At 40.6% G+C, this 25,322-nt stretch overlaps 2 protein-coding genes across 10 annotated transcripts in view; both read left to right on the forward strand.

Moving 5' to 3' along the window:
• AK9 (adenylate kinase 9) overlaps positions 1-13,992 on the forward strand; it is a 75,422-nt gene extending 61,430 nt beyond the window's left edge. Inside the window, exons 29-38 of the mRNA XM_054195285.1 lie at positions 824-1,037; positions 3,496-3,697; positions 4,862-5,008; positions 6,588-6,808; positions 8,021-8,217; positions 8,754-8,923; positions 9,641-9,739; positions 9,817-9,919; positions 10,489-10,603; positions 13,751-13,992. Of these exons, the coding sequence (XP_054051260.1) occupies positions 824-1,037; positions 3,496-3,697; positions 4,862-5,008; positions 6,588-6,808; positions 8,021-8,217; positions 8,754-8,923; positions 9,641-9,739; positions 9,817-9,919; positions 10,489-10,603; positions 13,751-13,953 (1,671 nt within the window). The 3' untranslated portion in view covers positions 13,954-13,992. The remainder of the gene's footprint in view (positions 1-823; positions 1,038-3,495; positions 3,698-4,861; positions 5,009-6,587; positions 6,809-8,020; positions 8,218-8,753; positions 8,924-9,640; positions 9,740-9,816; positions 9,920-10,488; positions 10,604-13,750) is intronic.
• A 207-nt stretch (positions 13,993-14,199) lies between these two features.
• ZBTB24 (zinc finger and BTB domain containing 24) lies at positions 14,200-24,405 on the forward strand. 9 transcript variants are annotated; one of them, XM_054196335.1, is made up of 8 exons: positions 14,202-14,260; positions 16,067-16,174; positions 16,880-17,879; positions 18,302-18,469; positions 18,624-18,707; positions 19,399-19,482; positions 21,716-21,797; positions 22,709-24,405. In XM_054196335.1, the coding sequence occupies exons 3-8, from the start codon at positions 16,907-16,909 to the stop codon at positions 23,520-23,522; spliced, it is 2,205 nt and encodes a 734-aa protein (XP_054052310.1). In that variant the 5' UTR covers positions 14,202-14,260; positions 16,067-16,174; positions 16,880-16,906; the 3' UTR covers positions 23,523-24,405. The 9 variants fall into 9 exon arrangements, 8 of the variants coding, with proteins under 8 accessions (XP_054052312.1, XP_054052310.1, XP_054052311.1 ...); XM_054196336.1 differs by having other exon boundaries at positions 14,208-14,260; positions 16,067-16,160; XM_054196337.1 differs by lacking the exon at positions 16,067-16,174 and having other exon boundaries at positions 14,200-14,260.
• The last annotated feature ends 917 nt before the right edge of the window (positions 24,406-25,322 follow it).

Below are 25,322 nucleotides of genomic sequence, written 5' to 3' on the forward strand. Positions count from 1 at the left end.
TCTGAGACATTTTAGAACTGTAAGGTGAATGCCATCTGATCTTGGCAATTTTTTTCTCCAGATATCATCAGTTTGTTCTAAAATATATTGACACTTTAAGGCAGTTCCTCCAAGAAGGGCTGCAACAGGGACATGACTAAGTTCCTCCATAGTGAACAGTGGTACAAGGAATTCATTTAGCTTTTCTGCAACGACCATTTCTTCCGCTAGTGCTCCTCTTAAATCCCAGTGATCCACCAACACTACAGACTTTCTAGCGGGCTGTCTGACGTGTTTGAAAAGATTTCATCAGCAGTGTGTGTATTTTACCAAAAGCTTTTTTGGCTTGCCTTGTTGTGGTTTTACACTTCACCACAACGTAAGTATTGATATCCTTTTCTGTTTTTTTCATTTGTACATGACTTCTGCTGAATACAATATTCTCAGTATATCTTCTATATGTCAGGCAGAGAACTGGTTTTAATTCCCAGAGGAATAAAATTATTTTCTTTATTCTTTGAAAATTAAAAAAAGTATTGTTATACTCTCTGACTACACTCTCTTGATGGACAGAAAGTGCTACGGTACCACCTACTGGAAACAGTGAATATTCTTTCTCTCTCGAATGTTTACTTCATTTTTTTGTACAAGAATTGCATATGTATGGAAGTTCTCAGACTTGTCAATATATTATGTCCATATGTATGAATTTCAGAATGCTTTGATGGTTTGTTTCACACAGTTGGTACTCCTCTACCTGCCTATAAAGCCACTTGTGTATCATGCAGGGAGAGGAGGCTTTGTCAAAGCTCATGAACTGTTTTCCCTTTTATATATGCTACAGCTAAGTGAAGGAGATGTAATCAAGCCACAACAAAGCCATGAAAACACAGTCTTTCCTGTAATCCATCGACAATATATTTATTTCTTTTCAAGTAAAGAAAATAAAGAAACATTTATGAAAAATCCCTTCAAATATATTCGTCAGCCAAAACCTAAACCAGCTGTGCCAGTTAAGATTGCAATAGTGGGACCTCCAAAATCTGGAAAGACTACAGGTAGGAGCCAGTATTATCTATAAAGCAAAACCTTGTCTAATGACTGAAGCTGTATCTGTCATTACTGCTATTTAGAAATCATAAACCATTAATATTGCTGATCTTCCTGCTTTTCTTGCTGGGCACAGAATCCTTTAGTGACCTTCTCTAGTGTCTCATTTTACAGTCAGATGTTTATGCACTGTTGTGGCGTGAAAAGGGGCCAAGCGGTTTTGGCAGAAGATAAACCCCTTTGCATTCTAACACTCCTCACCGAGGTGGGAGGCCAGGTGCGGCTAGGTTTAAATTCTGAGTGATGCCCAATTCAGCACTATCAGTCCAATCGCGTTTAATATGTATTAAACTGTTATGATTTCGATACACTAATAGTGGGCTGCACCTTCAGTCTAGTCGTGCTCATGAACTAGCACGGCCACTCTCGAGTCTGTGGTCGCGTTCAGTGAGAAACCGAAACGACTAGCTACTTAAACAGAGCCGTTTATTTAAACAACAGATATACAGGTTCTTTAGGATTGCCGGTGATAAATACACTGTCTGCAAGGCATGTGCAAATAAAGATATTGTTAAGTATGCAAAACGCGTGACAAAATTATAAACGATACAGCCTGGCTATAAATGTAGGGTGGAGATTCTCTAGAGAAATTTCTAAGTCCCCAAGAAGGCACTCGGTATAATCGAAGTCTTACCCAAAGGCGTTCCTATGGGGGGGAAGAAAGGGTCAGCCTGTCGATTGACCCCGGAAATCAGCGATGGAATTACAGAATCACGGAATCACGGAATCACGGAATCTTCAGAGTTGGAAGGGACCTCTAGAGATCATCTAGTCCAACTCCCCTGCTAGAGCAGGATTGCGTAAAGCACATCCCTCAGGGCTGCATCCAGGCGGGTCTTGAAAATCTCCAGAGAAGGGGACTCCACAACCTCCCTGGGCAGCCTGTTCCAGTGCTCTGTCACCCTCACCGTAAAGAAGTTTTTCCGTGTATTTGAATGGAACTTCCTATGTTCTAGCTTGTGCCCATTGCCCCTTGTCCTGTCACTGGGAACCATTGAAAAGAGCCTGGCTCCGTCCTCCTTAAACCCACCCTTTAGATACTTGTAAACATTAATCAGGTCCCCCCTCAACCTTCTCTTCTCCAGGCTAAAGAGTCCCAGCTCTTTCAGCCTGCGAATTCTGCGCGATGGTGTCTTCCCTGGCATCCCCTGTCTCTCGGGCTAATTTTATACTATTTTTTTATCTTCAAAGTGGAGTTTGAGTGACTTTAGTCATACGTACTTTTATTATGATTAATGTACTCAAGGAGGAGTGTTCGCACCTCGGGGGTGGATAGACTCCAGGATGGAGGTGTGTTTTGGTACATTGTAGTGAGCAAAGTTCGCACAAAGGACAGCATTTCATCAACATTTGACGAAATGTTGGCTCGGGTAGCGTGTAGGCCGCTTATTGGTTCCGTAGTACCATCTCGTCCACATATCTGCTATTTGTCACAAGGGAAGGCCACGGAACAAGCGCATTCCGTTCCATCCCTCGTGTAGTTTCGCAAACAACCTTGTACAGGGAATCACAGATGTTGCATTCTTCAAGTGCCAGCTGCGGCTGTATTCTACCTCAGAAGCCTCTTGATTTTATGACTTTCCTTAATGTGTGAACAATGCTGTATTTTTGTATTCTTGGCCAATTTAGTAATTATTCCACAACTGTCCATCTGAATTTTATCCCAGCTTCTTAAGAAGCTAGTGATCTGGACTATTTATACCCCCTGTACTGTTTATGATTATTTTCTAATTGTTTCTTATTTCTTTCAGTCAATATGATCTAATGTAAAATGAAGAAATATTCCTAGGATCAAGGACCAGAACGCAAAACTCCACATTCCCCAGTCTGTTTCCAAACTTCTAGATTAAAACCCCAAGATTTTAATCTTTCTCCCCTCTCCTTCTTCCTCCATGACTCTTCCAATCCACACATCTCTGCCTTTAACTGGATGAGGAGAAAATTCAGGAAAAAATTACACCATAGCTTCATGATTAGAATAGGGTGTTAGAAAAAGAAGAAATGGATTCAAATTATCTCATGTTAAGGAGGAAATTTTAAGCGTATTTCCCATTTTCTGGATAAATGCTCTAACTGCTAGGTGGTTCTGTAAAAGAGGCAGCAGTATAAGCGTATTTTCTAAGATATTTTGTAATAATATTGACTATTGCAGCTGAGGTTTGTGTTGAATTGAATGTTGTTAGTGCACTGGGTATGCTCTGCACATATGCAAAGGTTTGGGCGCTTTAGGGGCCTAAGCAGGGTTAGGTACCCACTGACCCGGATTACGCTTTGGAAATGACCCAGGCAATGAGCCCAGCAGTTAGCTTCTAAGATTTGGGACCTAAGACTGAGGACTTTACCAGACTGCTGGGTTGTGATGTTGCTTATGTAAAAGTTGTGTGTTGAAATCAAAATGTTTTGCAGTTGCCAAGAAATTTGCAAGTGTATATGGATTACTGCGCCTGAGTATGGGAGATGCCATACGGCTAGTGTTAAACCATCAGCCAGAGAGCGAGCTGGCACTGAAGTTAAAGTGGCATCTTCACAAAGGACTGACTGTACCTGATGAACTGGCCGTCCAGGCTCTAGATGTGTCTCTGATGAATCACGTGTGTCATACCACTGGGTAAGAGTCTCGTTTGGGTTTCAGGGTATTTTTCAAGACGTGCCAGTCCCTTCATAAGCAGTGATTCCCATGTTATCACTGTAAAACAATTTCACTACAACGCATCAGTGGTTTATGCATTAAGAAAATAGTGTATACAAAATGATATTCCTCACATGACTCCAGGAAACCAGACTGAAGCCTAATTTTCTGCAATTTTCAAGTAAGTATATTTCAGTAAATCCAAGTAAACTGCTTTATGAAAGCTACCTTTTTTCAGTCAGTAAGCCAATATTTTCTATTATCCTTTGAGAACTACCATTTTATGCCTCTCATATCAACTCCAGTACCTACTGGGACACATCCGATTCTCTTTGGTCATGCAGACTGGTTCAGTACTCATGGGTTTTTCTGGTTTTGTTGACAACTGAAGTTATTGAGGAGGAACTGAAAACAGTGAGTCTTTCCATCTCATTCATATGTGATCCTGATTTCCTAGGCTCTTTCTCCACCGCTGAAACATCTTCTAAACTGGGCAGACTACAAAAGATTCATGATTATGATTTCCTGACATTCATCTCATCTCCAAAAAAGAACTGTTAGAGAGAAAGGCAATTCTGGAATAATCTCTGAAAATTATTTGAGCTTGAGATCGGAATTCTTTCAACTTTTCTTTCAAGTTAAATACCAGAATATTGTTTCAATATATTTTGCCCCAGTATTGCCTAATACATGAAAAGCTTTTCTTCTTCAATATGATTTAAAAAACTCTTCAAGTACTGTAAATCATTTTACTTTTCACTTTGAAAACTACTCCTCCCGATCCATATGGACATTTTCCATAGTTAAAATTATGTTTCTGAATGACTGATGTGTCAGAATTTTAAAGTTCACCATTTTTCTGAGTCAGATCCATCCACTTACATTCCTATACCTTTTGCCCTTCGTGTATTTCCTTTACTCTTTACTATTTGTTATTCTATCTACTTGATTTTTATTTTTTTTTAATTTGATTGTAAATTCTTAGGAGTGAAGGCTGTGTCTATCAAGTCAGTGCAGCGACAACTTCATGGCATGGCTGCAGGCTTTTGTCTCTATTGAGAATCTACTAGGAATATACGTAGTCTTAATGGTTAATTAGAACCTGACTTCTTAGGAAAACTGTCTGTTTCTGTTTGTATGCAGAGTTGTAATTGATGGATATCCTGTATCAAGAAAACAAGTAAACCTCTTGGAATCAGCTAGGATAATTCCAGTGAAAATCTTTGAATTAGAAATGGATGCAAAGGAAGTGTTCAGAAGAGCACTGTTGGACAAGGAAAGCACGAATAGGTAGTGATGCTCCCTGATAGCTGCATTTTTATCCACACAATATTGTAATTTCTCTGTTTATGTGTCTCAGTGCTGTACCCAGAGGGGCTGTACCTAAGCTGGTGCCTAACCCCACCTGTCTCCGAACTCCACATATGAAAAGACACGGGCACCAGTCCCTCCACATTGATTTCCATAGGCCAGAAACTGAGACATAAGGAATTTGGGGCATGCTCCGGCCAGATCCCCCGACTGCATGACTGAGGTCGCAGATGTGCAATGCTGTCCACTCACTCCTTACCTTAACTGGTTTTCATGAAACTGTACATCAGAAATGTTACTAGTTCACTCTGCTGCTGAAGGTTATTATTAATCAATTCAGTTATTATCATCATAAGGCAAATGATACTTCATCTAATAAGCTCTCTTTTAAGTCTTGAGTTCTTTTTAGAAGACGGAAACAATGTATATTTTAATAATGTATACAATTCATGAGTTACTCATCTAAACCTTTCAATTCAGCTCACTCCTTTGTTTTTCTAAGGAGATAAATATTCTGTTTAAAGAGTTGTTAGTTGTTTTTGAGGAAGAGCAGTAAGTACTTTATAAATGAACAGAGAATTAAAAAGAACAGAACATTCACCTTAAAATCAAATTGTATAAGAACCTGGTTCTCATTAGAGGAAGTGTTTCTAAGAAGTTCCAGATAGCTTAGAGCATTACTGCATGTCTCTTTCATTTTGTCTCTTTCTTTTTATCAAGTGATCAGTACAATGCTTAATTGTTTACTGAAAGCCTAAAGACAATTTGCATTGCAAAAAATTAAATTAATGCTGTCCTTTTGAAAGCATTTACTTTAAACTTTTCATTTTAAATACCAAACTAATTGCATTTCATAGGCTTAAATACAAATCAAATGTGCAATATCAGATATTTCTGAAAGGTACAACTTACAGAGAAATTAATCCTATCGAAACAGAAGTTCATCTTTTTTTGTCATGATTTAAATTAAGAACAAGAACAGGAAATGCTTCTATGTTCTAGTCAAAATATCTCTTCTGGTCTTGCATAATATTTTTAGAGGTCAGACGGATTATTTTCATTTATGTATATGTACATATGACAGACAGTTTTCAAAATATATCCAAGGATTATGGCTATATCTTGATTTCTAACAACAGCATTATTCAAAAATAAGCCTGTTTTTCAATAAATGATTGATTTCCATTTTTAAAGTCTCATAGCGTTTTGTCTAGGGTACCATTTAAGGGTGTATTGGTAGGGTGTGTGTCAGGTAATATGTGCTGATATATTCCACATCCTTTACAAAATTACTGAGTTGTATTTGAGACATAAATAGCAAAATTTTTGTTCTTTGTTTTTGAACATAACTGTCTGATCATAAGTATGCTGTTTTTCATATGTAACTGGTAATACTCTTAATAAGAAAGTTGTGTTTCTCAAATATGTTCTACAGTTTCAAGTAAGCAGAATTTTGTAAAAAGGACTTGGTGAGCGCTATCATTTATACCTGAAATTCAATGAAATGATCTAATCTTCAGACTCATATTAAACCAGTGTTATTTTTCACTGTTTTCAGACCTCCCTACCCTGAGCATGACAGCTCACAGATTCTAGCTATTAAAAATTCCTTCTATAAACAACACATTGATGCAATTAGGACTTACTATAAGAAGGAGCATCAGAACTGGTGTGTGATTGACGCCTTTCGAAGCAAGTGGTGGATGTGGAACAAAGTACTGCAGGAAGTTCAAGTGGCTGTTAAAGAAATCCAGATATACCTGGAAAGAATAAGAGAAGGTAAAAGAGAACCAAAGTTTCTCAGAATAATACTTGTTTCTTTAAGAAGCTACAATGTAATGAGTGCTTTTCAACTTCAACTTGCTTTGGATGAAGCAAGTTTTGGGCACGTACATCCCCTCGAATTCTTCAATCTCATCTGGAGAGACCTTGAAGAGATCTCTTGAAGAGACCAAAGACAAAACCAACTACAGGACAGTCTGAGGCCATCCTCCAAAGAACAGCGTAGCGGAATACAGCTGAAAGAAGTCAGAGGTGTCATGGTCCATGGCAGGTTCCTCAGCATTGGGTGATAAATCACAAAGGATACCCCAAAGTATACAAGGGGAACTATGACTTGCAGCTTCACTTAAGTGTCAGTGGAGGAAGAAGGAAGGAGGGGGAAAACGTTAAGTTTAAGTTCAGAATTAAGGTTAAATATCCCATCTGAGTTAACTTCTGTGCTGTGGGAGGAAAACCACTTTAGTCTAAAGTGGCAGAGTTCCCACTTGAATTTTTGTGTCAGCATTGGTCAGGATTAAATATGCCTTTTAAACATGGCTGTACAGTTTAACTAGAATTCCTCTGAAGGGCAAACAGACTTCCTTATCTTATATCCACCTTTTGGTTTTAACTTTTACAGCTCTGTGGCTGCACCCTTCTTAAAAATTGCAGTCATAAGCGAAAAAACCCACAAACATTTAAGTTTTTCACATCAAGCTTGAAAAGCAAAAATTTTAAATAGTTTAGGTTTTATTTGACATTTTATTCAAAATTTTTAATATATTTCATCCGTACAGATTGCCAAATTTGCAAGACAGGGATGAATAAATGGGAGGCTTTCATCACGTGTTGTACTCTTTTTCAACACTGTAAATAAAATAATAGCTGAAATGTTCCTTAGCAACATGGAGTAAAACAATAAATCATAAATATAACTGTCCCAGTGAAAACAGACTAGTAAGTTAAGCATACAGAATATCCTACAACATTAATAATGATTATATTTCTTAAGTGCTAGAAAAATTTTATTAAAATTAATTGGTAAAATGGGTTGCAACTTCACTTTAATATCAATCTATAAAATATGCTATTTTAATTCTCACTACTTCATATCATTTTCACATGATGAATTATAACATCTTCTAAACTGTAACATTTCTGCATAGAAATGTTTGATGTTTCTATGTCTTTCATTAATAAAACATTATCTTTAATTGCTTTTATTAACAGGAAAAGCAGCTGGCATTGCTGATTTATGCATCACTCCCGAGGAGCTGCAGTATCGGCTGGGGGAGTTTGGACAGTACTGTCCCGTCAGCCTTGCAGAAAAGGGTGAACTGGTTGACTGCTCCGTAACGTCGTCGTTGCAGTTTGCTGCAGAATTTCGAGGACACTATTACAAAATGGCTTCACAGGAAGAACTGGACGTAAGTGTCAAAAAGCAGGTCGGGAGAGGATTACGGGAAGAGGGAACATTGTTGGCTGGGATTCTTTGACTCCATGCAGAAACAGTCAATACGTAATCTGAATTAGACTAGTGTTGTTAGTCTTCGAGCTTTTGTTCTGTATACTTCTGCTATCAAACATCAAGGCAAGCAGAATGCAACAGAGAGTCCGTTCAAACCAAAGCTCCTCTTTCAAATTGTCATAGATCAAACATTCATTTTAAAGCAACCATTCCCTCCTTTCTCCATCTGTTTTGGGGAGACTGGGGGTAGAGAGTGGCTAATGATAGCGATGGATAGTGACGGATGGTGGGCGGATAGTGATGACTTCAAGTGAGAGTGGGCTGGAAAACAAATGACTTATCCAAGAGCAGCAGCAGCGCCAGCACACTAAGAGAGGTGTTGTAGAAGGAGCAAGCACCTAACATGTGTGAGCCAGTCCTCTGGAGTCTGACTAACGGTTTTACAGTCCTTCTTTCATTAAAAAAAAAAAAAAATATTAATTTCTTTTTCCACAGAAATTCTTGAGCAGACCAGAGGTTTATGTACCACCACTGGCACCTCACCCTCTCCCACTCCCAGATATGCTACCAAAGAAACTGACTGCGGCAGAAGTGAAGGCCTTATTCCCAATAAGTGCTGAAATGCAGGGATACTGTCCAGTCACTTACCTAGATGGAAAACAGAGGTACATCACTGCAGTTTTCATAATGTGCATTACAGACTATGTGTCCTATATTAACCATTAATGAGGAAATACGTTGAAAGTACTTCTTAACAGTGTTCAGAATTTGGACAGGAAAAGCTATTACAATTCTCTATATCGTGCCTATGGCTCTGGACATCAATGTAAACCTTTTGAAACACATACGGCTACAAGTTCTACAAGGATCTGTGTTGGCTTACTGTCTGTTGTGATGAAGACTGCTCAGATATAGTTTGAATTTTCTCTATCGTAAGCCTTCAAAAGTTCAAACAATTCTCTCAAAACCTTACTGATGCAAAACTAGCTTTTACAATTTTTATAAGAGATCCATAAGGCTCCACCATAAAGTCCCATTGATTTCCTCAGCGTGCAGGAATTTCTCATCAAGGTAAACCCGTAGTAGTCAATTCTATGCTGTCCCTTCTTAATCTCCTGAACAACTACAATTGGCATTTTAACTAGAGGAGCTCTAAAGAAGCCCCTTAATAAGCAGATTTTGAGGCAGAGACTCTCTCGGGTTTTCAGCCTTGTAACTGTCAGTCATGCGGTGGAAACTTGGATGATCCTATTGCTACTTTTTTGCAGGTCTTATTCTTGCTAAATTACCAGCAGGCTCCCAGTAGCTCATGAATTTACACCACACAAACGATGTTTTACATTTCTTGTGAATCAATGGTCTTTCTTGCTCTGTCTCTTCAGATACGAAGCTTTGGTGTCTGGCAACATTCAGTATGCAGCAAAATATCGAGATAAGCTATATATTTTTGAAAGTGAAGAAAAGCTTCTGAAGTTTATGAGGTGAATATACCAACTGCATTTTAATCTTTAATCATGTCACGGTTTACATATCTTGAAAGCACTTTTTGTCTTGTTAGGTTACCAGAGAAGTACTGGAATCTGAAGCTTCCATGTAAACTCCCTCCGATAAAGGAGCCAATGCTGCTCACTGCACTTCCGTTAGCTGGATACCTTGAACAGGCCAGTTTTTGCTTTTCTATTTCAATGTGTGACTTTGCAATGTATAGTATATCCCACTCAGTTTATTTCATTTTTAATGCGTGTCTTATGGGATTATATTAATGGGTCTTAATGGGATTATATTAAATTGAAAATTGTGTACTTACAACTAAAAGGAATTTTTTAAAAGCTTTAAAATAATAGGTATTTGTAGCATTAATGGAAAAAAATATAAGTAAGACCATCAGAGGGGAATAATAAACTACAATATTATATGATGGATTTTCTGACTCTTTTGTTTATCAGATCTTGTAAGATTACATTTTGCTTTGGTGTTTAACACCATGATAGACACAAGCTTATCTGGAATCATTTAAGGATAATTGGTTACATTCTGAGGCATGAATATGAAATAAAAAAAAATTATTCATGGTCACTTCCCCCCCCATTTTATACTATTTGTTAACTTCTACAATTCAATAGCTTAGGTATCATCCATCCTATATTGTTAGATTTGCAGGATCACCCTTTGAATATATTTTTGTTCTTGATTTCTGTAATGGTTTTATAAAACTGTTTTCTTTCTTTAGGGAGTAGCAACTTCTCTAATAAAAGCTCTGCATGAAGTAGGCTGCTTAAAGCCAAAGTTTCCATTCCTAAGTGTAAAAAAAACTGCTTTGCTGTTTGTCGCCTGCCATTTAAAAGGTAGAGTATAAAATAATATGCTATAAAAATAATGAATTATATAAATGCAGTAAATCATCTGCTACAACACTGATAACCCAGTTGTGTAGTTTTCTTACGTCCAACTTGGGAAAATACTATTATATAATGATTTAAGTACACACTGCCAAGTTTCTTGGAAAAGGAGGACCAAGGAAGGAAAATAAGGTTAACAGGATAGGTAGATAGGTAAGTGATCTCTCACAAATCATGAGACTTAAATGACATTTTATCACCAACAACCTGATGGCCTTGAAAACATTTCTAACAAGCGCTGATGGGGTTTTTAAATAGAAAGTAAAATTTTGTAATCTAGGTGGTTCTACATTTAAAACTAGTCATAGACAATCTGAATTGTCTTAAAAATTGACTAAAATTACTATAATAAAAGGCTGCTGAAATACTATCCGAGAAACAGTTTAGGTATCTGAATGCTTGCCTTTTTTTCAGCAGTATCAGGTGGTCAAATAAAACTTAACAACAAACCTTGCCTTGCAGATAACTTGAAGACAACTTTCTGATCATACACATCTCCAACAACACACCACCTAAACATGTAAAGGAGAGGTCTAATTGTTTTGAAAAACAGCTGAAGTACACATAGAACACCTATAATTTTCAAGAAAAGCCCTTCTTTTGCATGGGCTCAGTACCGATACACACTAAAGTACTAAAGAATAGATATCCATGCAAGATTGAATTATATTTTTAAGTTTTTAGCGCAATGAAATGTTATTTATCAGTCTGCTTATTTGTGAAATTATCTGTGAAGATCCCAGTATTAATGTGATTTAGAGTATCCATATGTTGATTACTTTTAACAACTTCTTTTTATTTAACTGACAGTCTAATCAACCACCTTACTTTTCCACAACAAACAGTCCAAAATTAAAAATAGGTGGTTTGTACTCAGCCCACAACATAATGATAACTTAAAACCTCTCATGGAGCTACCAGAGGTTAGGACTACTCCTTCACTGAGGAAAGTGCTCAAGCACAAAAGCTCAAGCTTTGTCTCCTGCATTCATATCTGCTATTTTTTAGAAATTTTGTTTGTTTGGGGGTTTTTTTGCAGTCTAAGATAGCAGTTGCAGCTAATAATCTTTAATAGTTTGCAATCGGCATAAATAGTGCCAACATTCAAGATTTCAACAGCCTAGTTTGTAGCTCTGCTGTAGCTTTGGTCTGGTTTCCAGTACTGCTGGAGATTTCTGGAGCAAGACTGCCACTTCTTCAACCCACCAGTTTTGCCTTTTGTAAGCCAACTTGTTCAGTGGGTGAACTTTACCTTGCCTTTTGTTATTTTGAATCTTTACTTATTCTTTTACATAATGGCAATCTTTATTATTTGTCTGAAGTTCTTCACATCCTGTGTTTCCTCATGCAGTTTCCAGAGCCGTCCAGAATTTTCTTGGACTATCACAGATTTTTGATAGCATAGCTTTGTTAAGGAAGACCACTGAACAGTGTAGGTGCACCATAAACCCCTGTATAAATGTACAGTTCTTAAGCCAGCAAAACTGCTTTTATACTGTAGTTTGTTTCATGCACAAAGACTGTTTTCATTCTATTGTTAGCACAGCTTTGCAAACGTAACAATGTCCACACTAGGAATGCTTTGCTCATATATTGCATCATTAAATCATTATTAGCACTGGATGATGAACTGCAAAGGTTATGCAAGTGCACAAATCTCTTCTCCTCATGCAGTGACAAACAGGTTGACCATAGGAATCCAGGAAAACCAGTTATCTTCTTCTAATACAGGGCAGAACTGCTTCCAACTTTAAGATACAGCATTCAAGTACACAGAAAAAACTCCTTTGCAAATACAGCGTTATTTATTATTGTGTGTCTCTTCAGAGTAGCCACACTGTCCTTGATCAAAAACTTGTTCGAAGTGCTTCAAGCTGTGGTCGTCTGGAAATTTTTTAAATCCTATTTCTGTCTGAAGTAAGACTTTCTCATCTTCAACATATGTCACACTCTAATCTCACATTTAAATAGGGGACAAGAAACAATAGTTTAGTTGCTCCTGCAGCTTTTTCTAACAATACTGGATTGCATTCAGTATCCAAGAAGAGAAGGTAAGGGCGATCAATCATAAATGCTGAGAGATTTACTCCTGGAAAAAAGAGCAGGAAACCATACATCACTAGAGTGATTTAGTGCCCTTCAAACTTGACTCCTGTAAGAACTCTACGTACAGCTATACTTGAAAAATCACTCAGAAGCTGTTAAACGCAGTTGTCTACAATTTAAAGCTAGTGGGCTGAAGTGAAGTGTCTCATGGCACAGTTCCTTCATACTATCCAGATTTTGTAATGAAAGTACCATTTACAGGGAAAAAAATGGTTATGATTTGGCTGTCTTAAATCACTCCTTCCCCTTTGCCTCAGTGTAACAATTAAAATAATAAAGAATACTCTGAGGATTGGCACTCAATACTAATGTATGCCAAAAGATGGCTTAGGGCAGAGAGGCAAGAAAGAAAAGAAACAATACTATCTTCACTGTAAAGTTCTTGGCCCTGATCTTTCCTTCCTCCTCTGAAATAGCAGTCAGCTCTTGATTTTTTATGGGCAAAGCACAGGTCACAGCACAGTTGTGCCAGGGACGCAGCGCCCCATGCCAGCCATGCTGTGCCCAGACTGTCCCCAGCAGCATCAGTTCAGGGTACGCGCTGCACCACCCACGTCAGCCATTGCCTCGTGGCTTGAGGGATGGCAAGCTGATGGTGGCTGAGCATGCATTTTGTTATTTCTTCACGAACGCCTTGATCTTTCAGAGTATTGTTACCCTCCGGGACCTGGGATCTTCTGAAACACCAGACTTTTGATTTGTTGTTGGTTTGATGCCAATGGGCACAGCCCCGGGCACTGTTATCTGGATGGATGCCCCATCCTAGAAGTGTTCGAGGCCAGGCTGGATGGGGCTTTGAGCAGCCTGGTCTAGTGGGAGGTGTCCCTGCCCATGGCAGGGGGGCTGGAACGAGATGATCTTTTAAAGTCCCTTCCAACCCAAACTATTCCATGATTCTATGATCTGTACCGCAGATAAAAACATTTCACAGTTTCCGTGACGCCATTCCACGAAGCTGACACTAAGACACGGCTCCGCTTCTTGCAGGCCACAATCCCCGGAGTCCGGCGCCGGCACGGCAGGCCTACCAGAGGAAGCTGGGGCGCTTCATGGAGCAATGCCGCCTCCTCCCCTACCTGGCGGCGGCCATGGCTGGACCCTACCGGCAGCCGGGACTGAGGCCCCCCGCCTTCGACGGCCGGCTGCGGGCTTTCCTCTCCCTCAAGGGCGCCAGCCCCGGCCTGCCATAGCGCAGGCCGCAGGTTCTCCTTCACCCTCCCGGTGTGTACTTTCCATCATCCTGCCGCGGCGTGGCCGCTGAACGACGCCGCCCTCCCTAGAACCAGTTTTTCTCGGGCACGAAATATTAAAATTAAAATCTTTTGTCTGAAGTCGGGCCTCGTTTGACACTCGCTGGGGCGGCCCACGCGTGAGGGGCGGAGGGAAAGGCTGCCGCCGCGCCGCGCTGCGCTCGACGTCAGGACGCAAGGCGCGCGGCCTGCCGCCCGGGCCGGAAGCGCGGCGGCGGTTGCGCAGGGGGGACCTGGCGGCGGAGCGGTGAGTGCCGGGCGCCGCCGGGAGACACCCCCCCCCCCGTCCATCCCCCCCAGTACCCCTCTCGCCGGCGGCAGCCGCGCTGGGGGAGTCCGGGCCGGCGGCTCACCTCAGGCCGGGCAGCCCCCGGCAACGCCGAGTTGGGCCGCTGCCTCCGCCGGCACCGCCTCGCCCCACTGAGGGGGCGAGCGGCTTTCCCCGGGACGGGGGTGTGGGGGGCAAAGCCTGCGGGGGCGAGCTACGGAGCGCGGGGCTTCAGTGGGGCGCTGGAGGGGCGGCCGGGCGGGCGGCCGGCGGGGAGGTCGCGGTGCCGCCAGTCCCCGCGCCGGGGGCCGCTTCGTGCCCGCCCGCAACGGGGCCTGCCCTCCCTGCTCGGCCGTGCTGTGGTAGTCGTGGTCAGCCCCCCAAAACGCCGGTGTTGCTCCTGAGCCCCTCCACGGCTCATCAGCAGGTGAACTGAGCGTGTCCGAGCACGCTGCGGGCAGCACGGGTGCATTCCCCTTACACGCAGGCTTATGCTAGAGTTAGTGGGCTTTCTTCGGTGAGCACGCTGATCGGGATTTTGCAGTCAAAAATCGTCATCGAACGCCAAAGTCCTTCATGTGGTCAAAACCCACAAAACACCTACTGCCCTGTCTGGTCTTAGGGAATGCCTGCAGGCAGAGTCGGCAGCAGCTCTTCAGAGGTTCCTGTCGTCCCCTGTTAAGGCAGGGTGGTGTCAGATCTGAAGCCGTGCTGCAGGGTGCCCCAGTAACATCAGGCAGGCATCCTCCAGAAAGTAAGGTTCCCAGATACACCATTTGGCTCCGGCATGAACTGTTTGGTAGCTGAATGGGGCTAAAGATGGCCATCTCCCTAGCATTTAGGTATCTGAAGTCTGTGTTGTTCCATACAGCATTCCGTCAGTAATCAGAACTGTTGCGCTCACTGATTGCTGTTTAAATACATGCTTGTATTTAAAATGACAGCTTTATATTTTAAGATGGCAGGTACCTAACCTGTTTCACGTTTGGCTCGGCTGATCCTCTTGAAATGGACATTTTTGGCTCATCTCTTGCATAGTATTATTTGGTGCATTCTTCTGAAATTGCTGCATTATTTTTTTTTTATTAGTTTTTTCTGCATTTTTACAATTAAAGGAGCTTGGCAAGCCATGTGGGTGTTTAATAGCATAGTTGACCCTATTTTAGACAGAGCTCTTAGAAAAAGCTGCTGCTGTTCAGCTTTTATTGCCCGCCTCCATAGCCTGAGGTTTAGCAAGTAAGTGTTCTGAAAGAGAAATTTTCAGAAGGATAGAAATGGATAAAAGAAGGTATCCTGGTATGGTATGGAATGGTATGGAATAAGGGGTGGAATGTCCTGGTTTGAGGTAAAACAGAACCAATTTTCTGATCTGTAATTTTACTTTTTAGCTGGGCCTCTTCTAACTGACCGAAGTCTGAAATTAACAGCATATTGTTCAGAAACTGTTCACTCCCAGAGTGATAAGACCTGATTGTACCAAGGAATGGTATGCACAGAGGCTCTTGCTTAGACTTATTGCTATAACAACCAAGGTCAGCTCGCTTCGCTGTTTGCCCTGTTCGAGGGTCGGAAGCGGAGAAGCGTAGAGGGGTCCCACCTGCAGGGAGGAGCAGACGGGACAGGTGACCCAAAACTGACCAACGGGGTATTCCATCCCATATGCATCACGCTCAGTTTAAAAGCTGAGGGATCAAAGGGGCAAGGGGGCTCTGGCCCGTTTTTCCTTCAGTGGCCGACGTCTGAGGAGACCCTGTCTGTTTGTCTGCCTTTGATCCCTGACTCTAGTTCCGGAATTCAGCTTCTGTCCATCGCTGACTCCAGTCTGGGACTTTCCCTGTGTCTGCTGGTGACGCGATCATCGTCCTGGGAGCTGGATACGGTTTTGTATATATTGTATACTTTTTTTCTTTAATTTTTATTATTCTATTATTATTTACTATTTTCTTATTTATATTTTCATTAAAGTAGTTTAGTTCTTTTTTCTAAACTTGTAAATCTCCTTATCTCTTCCTCTCTTCTCTGAGGAGAGAGGCGGGGGAAGGCCATCTATCGCTCTGCTTGGCCAATCCAGCCAAAACCATGACAAAAGGAATGGAGTCTGCTACACTGATGCCAGTGAAGTTTTGTCATTGGTTGCAGGAATTCATAGCCTTGGCCCTGAATAATCTGAAATGTGGCATCTGCAGGGATGAAGCTGCAGTTGACCTTTTTTTTACTATTGTTTGTTTCCACTTAGGAGTTGTGAACAAAGACTTCTTTTTGTCTGATTGTTTTAGTGGTGAAAGGGGTTTTCAGAAGGGGTAGCCATTTTTTTAGATGCTATGCAGTTCACAGTACATCAGAGATAAACAAGTGAAATAATATGCAGTAGTTCTGATCTGGGAAGAAATTATTTGTATTCATTTCTTAGGATTTAAAAACACTTAGTGAAGAAAATCTGTGTCAGCATTAGTGGTGATTTTTTAAAGAAAGTTCAGAGGCCTCAGAATTGTTTCACAAACTATTGAACTCTGTTGCCTAGTAAAGTAAATGATATTTGGTGTTTTATAATGCAGATTTATACAATATTTCTTAATTAAAGCTATTCTGTTCCTGTAGGCACCTCCTTTCATATGCGCAGTAAAAATGGCAGAAATGGCTCCCGACGCGTCTGAGAAACTGGTTGTCATCCACTCCAAAGCTCACAAAGATACCATTCTAGCTAATTTTGAAGAACAAAGGAAAAAGGATTTTCTTTGTGACATTACCCTAATAGTGGAGAATGTGCAGTTCAGAGCCCATAAAGCTTTGCTTGCTGCCAGCAGTGAATACTTCTCAATGATGTTTGTAGATGAGGGTGAAATAGGGCAGTCGATTTACATGTTGGAGGGAATGGTTGCAGACACCTTTGGAGCGCTGCTAGAATTTATCTACACTGGTTGCCTCCGTGCCAGTGAAAAAAACACAGAACAAATTCTGGCTACTGCGCAACTGCTGAAAGTGACTGACTTGGTTTGGGCCTGCACAGACTATCAGGCCAGCCGTAGCCCAAGTAATGCGTTACCAGCTCCAGCTAACAGTGGAGCCTCTGTAGCCATTATTGCAAGCGACAAGAAAAATGAAGATCCACCAAAGCGAAAACGAGGGCGACCGAGGAAAGTCAAGAATGTCCAAGAAGAAAAATCAGCGGCAAATTCTGCCGAAGATGTGCAGCTGAGAGAGAACAACTCCATGCAAAATAAGCAAAATTTTTTGAAAAAAGACACTGCAGAAGAAGAAACAGTTGTCAGCGAACAGGGTCCAGCGAGGAAAGATACAGAGGAAACCGAACCTGCTTGTGGCTCAGAAGCTGCGGTCGACTTGTCAGCTGAGAAAGATGAGAATTACGATCCCAAATCTGAAGGAATACAGAGCACTCAGAGCCGTTATAGCAAACGCAGAATAAGGAGATCAATCAAACTAAAAGATTATAAACTTCTCGGTGATGAGGATGAAAAAGGACTGGCAAAGAGAACTGATGGCAAAAGAAAACGTGCAGGTTCTGAAGCTCGCTGTAAAGACTGTGGCAAAGTATTTAAATATAATCACTTCTTAGCTATTCATCAGCGGAGTCATACAGGTAGGCATTAAGAGACTGCTGCTTTTGGGTTAGGGTTGAGTGACTTGTTGCTAAATGCGACCTAGTTGTTGAGATGTGGACTGTTGTCTACAGGCAGAACTGTCCGAAATAGCATGCTGAGCCAAATTGTGGCGTGTCTCCTGTGTTCGCTGTTTTATTCTTGTCAGCAGATCTCGTTAGCCTTTATGTCTTACCTTGATTGCAGTTTAGTTAATCATTTCTCTGTTTTAAAGTTGAATTATGTGGTGATACTTAAAGAATTGTTTTATTGCTATGGGAAGCTTGTCTCTTAATTCTGGTTATCACTACTCAAAAAAACATTTTTTAGTAGCTACTACATTGCAGTCCATCTCGCTATCAGCTTAGAATATCTGCTGAGAAATAATGCATCTGTACTTAGAAATGTAATGTTTTGCTTCTAGGGGAGCGCCCTTTTAAGTGCAGCGAGTGTGGCAAAGGCTTTTCCCAGAAGCATTCTCTTCAAGTCCATGAGCGGATGCACACTGGAGAAAGGCCGTACACATGCACCATCTGCAGTAAGGCTCTGACAACAAAGCATTCTCTTCTGGAGCATATGAGCCTGCATACAGGTAAATATTTTAGGGCACACATAACCTCTCTCCCCCAAGAATTTGCCTTTCTTAGAAAAGGTATTTCTGCTCTCTCTCATGTGTGCTGGTTTATTTATTTCCTTATGCTTGCTTTGAATGTGGCTTACATTTTAATAAGTGATTTTTTTTACAGGGCAGAAGGCTTTTACATGCGATCAGTGTGGGAAATACTTCAGCCAAAAGAGGCAGCTCAAGAGCCACTATCGAGTACACACAGGTATAACAAGTCTGGGTCGAAGAGCTGGCTTACAGGCCATGCTGATTTGTCCTCCTAAAGATTGGTTAAGGCTGAAAATTCTTCTTCAGCGATGTATTTAGTCTCTGCTACCCTGATGCATGGTATCTTGATATAACAACAAATAGGGTGAAAAAGACAAAATGGTGTATAATAAATGGAATGTTTAGAAAAACAGTTAATCGAGAAGGACTCTTATGATGATTAAAAATTAGTTACACTGTATTTGACGTGCAACTTGATTATTTTAGCCCTGCTGTCTGTGTTACATAGAAACTAGGAATTGTGTAAACAATTGTGTCTGTTGCCTGTTGTGCAAGTTGTCTTGTAGTTTCCCACTACTACTACTTTGGACTAGTAACGGCAAACAAGCTTTAAGAAGTGTCCTCACTTCTGGAGCAGGATGGAGATAAGCTATGGATACAGGAAGTGATGGAAAAACTCAGAAATTACAAAGCTTCAAGAGTTTTGGGGGGAGCAAGTGTCAGTCCCCTCTTTTCCCATGATAATATTAAATAGAGAAATAGGAGTGTGACAATTAACATAGGGTGGAGGCAGTGATTCACCTTTTGTTTTATCTCTATATTATATCAAAGTGGTTATTTTACAGGAAAGTGCTTTAACAAAGATCACTGAAGAGATACACTGACACTTTTTTTATTATTGCGACAAGGCCGTTCACTGCCGGAATGTAACCAGTGTCGTCGCAAATTCATGGATGCAGCTCAGTTAAAGAAACATCTAAGAACACATACAGGTAATGTTGTCCGTCATGTTTGGGTTTTTTGGTTTTATTTTTCCTTGAAGTAATACAAACAAAACAGTGCTAGGCAAATGGCACTTGCCTCTGTGGGATGAACTTCTGCTCTACTTGTACATAATGATGCCTGTATTGCAAATGAAGGGATTTGGCATCAAGAATCAGGAGCACAAAAAAGTTTGTATTACAACAGTGCAGAAGCGGTGCCTATTATAGGAAAAGCTTTTTTTTCCCCCATTCTTACAAAGCCTGCTGCAGAAAATGCCAGTTAGCTCTCCTGTGGTAGAATCGTGGACTGGGAATTCAGTTTATCAGGAGAGGCGCATCCAGCATGCATGGGGCTTGGAGTGAGCTAAGTAGTAACAGAAGGCGTATGTCCTAAATGAGTTGGGCACCCCTGTCTGTGAGGGGTAGGTGCTTATGAAAAATGCTGCTGAGCAGAAAAATAATTATTTCCATTTGCCTTTTTATTACGCTGTAATAAACCAGATGTTGGCAGGAGATGGGCTGGGAGGGATGACTTAATGCAAGTGCATCAGAGGGTGTTTTAAGAGATTTAGAGGGCTAGGGGATACTCGAATGGCTGGATAGCAGGCATAAAAATGTTGATCTAACATCTTGTGATAACAAGGCATAAGCTTCTTAAAATAGGTTTTCTTTGAAGGGTAAGTTCATAAGATCACTTGTAAATGTTTTTTTCTTTTAAAATAGCGGTAAACAGTTGTGGTTATTTCTTCCCCAAACCAAATTATTCTTAAGTATGTTGCCTGCGGTTGTAGTAAAGTATGCACAAGATCAAGTAATGTATCTCATTCATTTCCTTCTCTTCCTCAGTGCAAATAACACGGCTTTAAATTCCCTGGGATAGGATGAGGTCAGAACTTGTGCCTTTGGGAGCTTTTGGTGTATCCAGAATAGCGTTAACTTGTGATACTTATAAATAATGCATTTTCTATTGAGGAGAACATATTGTTTGTTGACGCACATAACAGTTTTGTTTCTGAAGCTGATACAGCTCTATAATTGTAGTGGGAAATGAGAAGAGGAAGCATAGTAGCAAGGTAAATTGCAAAAGTAGATTAATTAAGATGAGTTCTAGCAGAAACTGGCTTGCAATATATTTTGCTTCCAGAAAATACGGGCCAGATACCAGTATTAACGATGTAGAAATAGCAACTGATCTGTCCCATCTCAAAAGCAAAGAGTAAAATTCTAAGGAATTTGGGAACAGATGTTAACATTGGTATGACTGCTTTGGCAGAAGAATCTCATGAGAGTACAGTCTACTTAGGAAGTTGCCCCTGTTTTCAGTAGGAGGCTGGGACTAGCAGATGAGAGATCCCTTCTGACAGATGTTTCTTGTTCTCTCATGCTTTGCCCCTGCCCTCCAAAGCCACGTGAAAGCTGCTAAGCGTTGCAGTTCTCTACTAAATGTGATAGAAAGAATGGACTTCCTTGGAAACCGGCTGCTGCCCCATCCCTGGTTTTAGCATGCTTGGATGGTGTGAAGTACCACAGTGGGATCTGAATTCTCGTGTCTAGTGTCTTTAAGAAAGTTCAGTGTGATAAGGATGTATTATGGTCTGAATTAGGATTTGCTTTTGTTGGGTAGTATCTGTTTCTTGTTAACCTTTTTGTTGCTTAATTTGGCTTCTCTGCTTCTGCTCAATTAGACACAAGAATTCCAAATGCAGTAAAAAAACCGAAACCCAGAGTTTATTCAACCCACCATAATTTAATTTTTTTCTGACTGGTGTTCCTAGGATGTCATAGGTTTAGGATGATGGAGCCTTATAGGAAGACAACCAGCTGGTTAAGATAATGGATTCACTTTTCATGTTTGGAAATCCAGGCTTACTCATCTGCATGGTGTGGCATGTCAGCCTAACATTAATGCCTGCTAGTTCAGGGTCAGCCTTTCTCAAACTTGCCTGTTCCGTGTGGAACACCTGCATCTGTGTCGTAGGTGTGTTTTTTGTTGCTGTGAGGGTTTGGGTCACCTAATTCTTTATCTTCAAAGGGGAGAGAAACATCAGAGATGTACATTTAAAATACTACACCGTCATTGAACTAGTGAGTGTATTCAATTTCAGATATCTGTCCTGACCCATGAAAGAAGCATGAGGCTTTGACATTACACGCTTGATACTGCGTATGGTAAAATATAAAATGTTTAATATATTGATGGGAAGTGCTATATAAAAAGTAACCTCAACTTTCTTTTTGATAGGTGAGAAGCCCTTCACTTGTGAAATTTGTGGCAAATCATTTACAGCTAAAAGTTCTCTTCAGACCCACATTAGAATTCACAGGTAGAGTATGTCTAATTAGAAGTTACATTTTTAAAGAATGTAATGAAAAACTGATACCTGTATGTAGTGCTTGTTCAATTATAGAATGGTCAGGGCTTGTTTGCATTTTGAATGGGTGGTTAAAGATTGATATTTTTGTTTAATCTATTTTAAAGAAATAATTGGTAGTGGAAAGTACCGCACTGTTAAATACTAGTGTGCCAAGACATGGTAAGATTCCTCTTTTGTGTATTGTCTCTATTTAATGGCAATATACTTACTGCTATATTATTTACGTGAAAACTACCATGAATTTTTGGTTGACAGCAGAACAGTAGCCATGGTGTAACAATGTTACTGGAGCATTGTCCTGTCTCCCTATACTCTATCATGTCTCTTTAATAGCATTAGTTATCTTTTACCCATGTCAGCATGATGTATTGCATAAAGATGTGTAAGATTTTGAAATCATTGGAGAACTGTTGTGGGCCTTATGTAAAAGAAAACATTTCCAGTAAAATTTCTCATCCCTTTGAGTTGGGCAGCAAGTTAGGATTTGGACACTTCTTTTTGTTTTAAGGCCCATGCTCTTAATAAACATTCTTTAAACGGCCAGTGCTTGCAGTTGTGCAAAGTTGTTGCATTCTTGTCGAGGTCTATCAGCATAGAATTTGTACCTCTGGTATTATGACAGGAGGGCGGTTATGTTATCTCTGTAGCTCTTGAGTATGTACTAATGAAAGTACAGTTTGTGAAGTCAAATAGAAATAATTAGGAAGTCAAATAGAGAACATTTTAAACATCACTATTATTAAGTGCTTACAATTTAGGAAAACAGAATAATAATTTCAGTTTTTTATTCTATAATAAGTTGCAGTAAACATCACTATCAAAATGAGTGTTTTAATGAGATCAAATGCACTCTTTTGCAGAGGAGAAAAGCCATATTCTTGTAGTATATGTGGAAAATCCTTCTCCGATTCCAGTGCTAAGAGAAGACACTGTATCTTACACACAGGCAAAAAGCCTTTCTCCTGCCCGGAATGTAGTTTGCAGTTTGCTCGTCTGGACAACCTGAAGTCTCATTTGAAAATTCATAGCAAGGAAAAGCAGTTTCAGGAAGCCAGCGTTGCTCCGAGCACCAACACTAATTCAGAAGAAGTGAGAAACATTCTTCAGCTGCAGCAGTATCAACTTGCCACCTCTGGAGGGCAGGAAATTCAACTACTGGTTACAGATGCAGTACATAATATAAACTTCATGCCTAGTCATAATCAAGGCATTAGTATTGTTACTGCAGAAAATGCCCCAAGTATGACGACAGATCAGGCTGCTAACCTCACGCTGCTTGCTCAGCCACCGCAGCAGCTGCAAAACTTGTTGCTTTCAGCTCAGCAGGAGCAAGCGGAACAAATCCAAAGTATCGATATGATTGCAAACCAAATAGAGACTGCTCCACCTGAACAAATGCATGTCATCACTCTTTCTAAGGAAGCACTAGAACATCTCCACGCTCATCAAGGACAAAATGAAGAAATCCACTTAGCAGCATCTTCCCATCCAGCTCAGCACGTGCAGTTGACTCAGGACTCAAGTCAGCAGTCTCACTCTAGCCAAGATACCGTCCCTTCGCATCAAATCAGTGAAGAACAGAATCAAAGCGTACCTGTTTCTGAATCCCATCAGCAGCCTCTGTCAGTAAATGAGTCATCTCATGAGCATCCTATTCAAGGACAGGCTTTCTGAAATGCTTGTTTGTCATCAGAGAGCTAGGCTATAGCATGCTTCTCACCCAGGCAGTGATTACACGTATCATACTCTTTTTTCTGCAGCATAATCTCTCTGAGGATGCATTTCTTGGTGATTTTTGATGGGTGGCTTTCAGTTTTCTTAACCTTATTTATTTTAGACTTTTTTTTATTTTTCCAGATTGGTATTTCTCTACCACTTAGTCCATACCTCACAAGCGATTAACCTGTTTTTTTGTGCCTCATACACATCCATGCCTGTTGAGGAGATATTTGGCCCCTTATTTGCATTTCTGTGTGACTCTCCAGAGGAGTGTACCTTGCTGGTAGAAGAACAGTGTTTAAGATGTCTGCTGATCAGAAAGTACAACTTTTCTGATGAAGTCAACGTTACCTGAACTACTGTCAAGCTTAAGAAAACTGGTACTTTTTGCAAAGCTAACACCATATGTCTTATGTTTAATGATCTTTCTCTCTGCAGGTTAACATGTAATTTTCTATGTGATCATTCCCTGAAGTGCATTTTGATTTATTGACTACCAAATTTGTTTGTTTTGGGTTGAAATTATTGCAGCTTTTGACTGGCCCTGGATCTTCCCTTCTGTTTGCTGTATGCTATACAAGTTTTGCTCCTTGTAAGTGGTTAAGCCGTTGCACTTGAATAGTGGCAAGGAGATGCGGTGGTTACTCTGGACAACTGAAAAGCCCAAATTCTGCTCTGTTAGTTCTACCGCTCACTCCCTGTTTGACTGTGGTCAAGGTAACTGACCTCTGTGCCTTAGTTTCATCATCTAGTAAGTGGGGATAGCGTTCACACGCTCTGCCAAGCACTTTGAAGAGCTCTTGATGTTGAAGGCACTGTCTACTGAAGTGCAAAATTCTCTTCCTGACAGGACTCAGTCTAAGCTTCAGAGCCAGTGTGTATTTAAAGTGTTATTTTTTGTACTTTGGAGAGCAGAATGTAATGTTACTTTTAATATATGTAAAAGCTGGTAATTGTTTTTGTGGGGACTTGAACAATGAATAGAATCACTTCAGAGCATAATGAGCTATATAAATGGGGCATATTGCGTTGCAGTTGGACAGCTATTTTTGCTGACTAGATTAGATGTGTACAGATTGTTTTCAATGACTGACTGACTGACTGCTAACACAAAAGATTTGACTTCTTAATAAAATGCCATGACAGAATACGTGCTTTGCATTTTCAAGTTTGGCTACTGGTAACATCTCACATAGTATACCAGTGTGTTAAAATCCAGATGCAATGCCATTGGTACTTAAAGCAATGTGCTCAATCATCACTTCAGTTTTAAAATGCCATACTTGTGATTTATGTTGATACTTTATGTTTTAACAAATGAAAAATGTAAAAGGGAATTCACCTGTGCAGGTGAATTTAAAAGCAAAGCAAAAGATCTTTGTACATGCTTGGCTTATATGACTGCCCAGAGAGAGTCACTGGCATAAAAGCCTAGTGCATAGAATGATAGAATAATTTAAGGTGGAAGGGACTTCCAGAGGCCAGCTGGTCCATCACCTTCCTCAAAGCAGGTGCGCCTAGATCACGTCACTGTTGTCTGGTTGAGTTTTGAATGATTCCAGGGATGGATATCCACAACCTCTCCAGGCCACCAGTTCCAGTGTTTGACCATATTTGCGGTGAAAACAAGTTTCCTGTATTTAATTGGAATTTCCCGTGTTCTGGTTTGTGTCCACTGCCTCTCGTCCTACCGCTGCACCTTCAAGAAGTGTCTGTCTCTGTCTTCTTTACACTATGCCATTAGGTAATTGAAGA

Source organism: Rissa tridactyla, chromosome 3 (assembly GCF_028500815.1).
Source record: "Rissa tridactyla isolate bRisTri1 chromosome 3, bRisTri1.patW.cur.20221130, whole genome shotgun sequence".
NCBI lineage: Eukaryota > Metazoa > Chordata > Aves > Charadriiformes > Laridae > Rissa > Rissa tridactyla.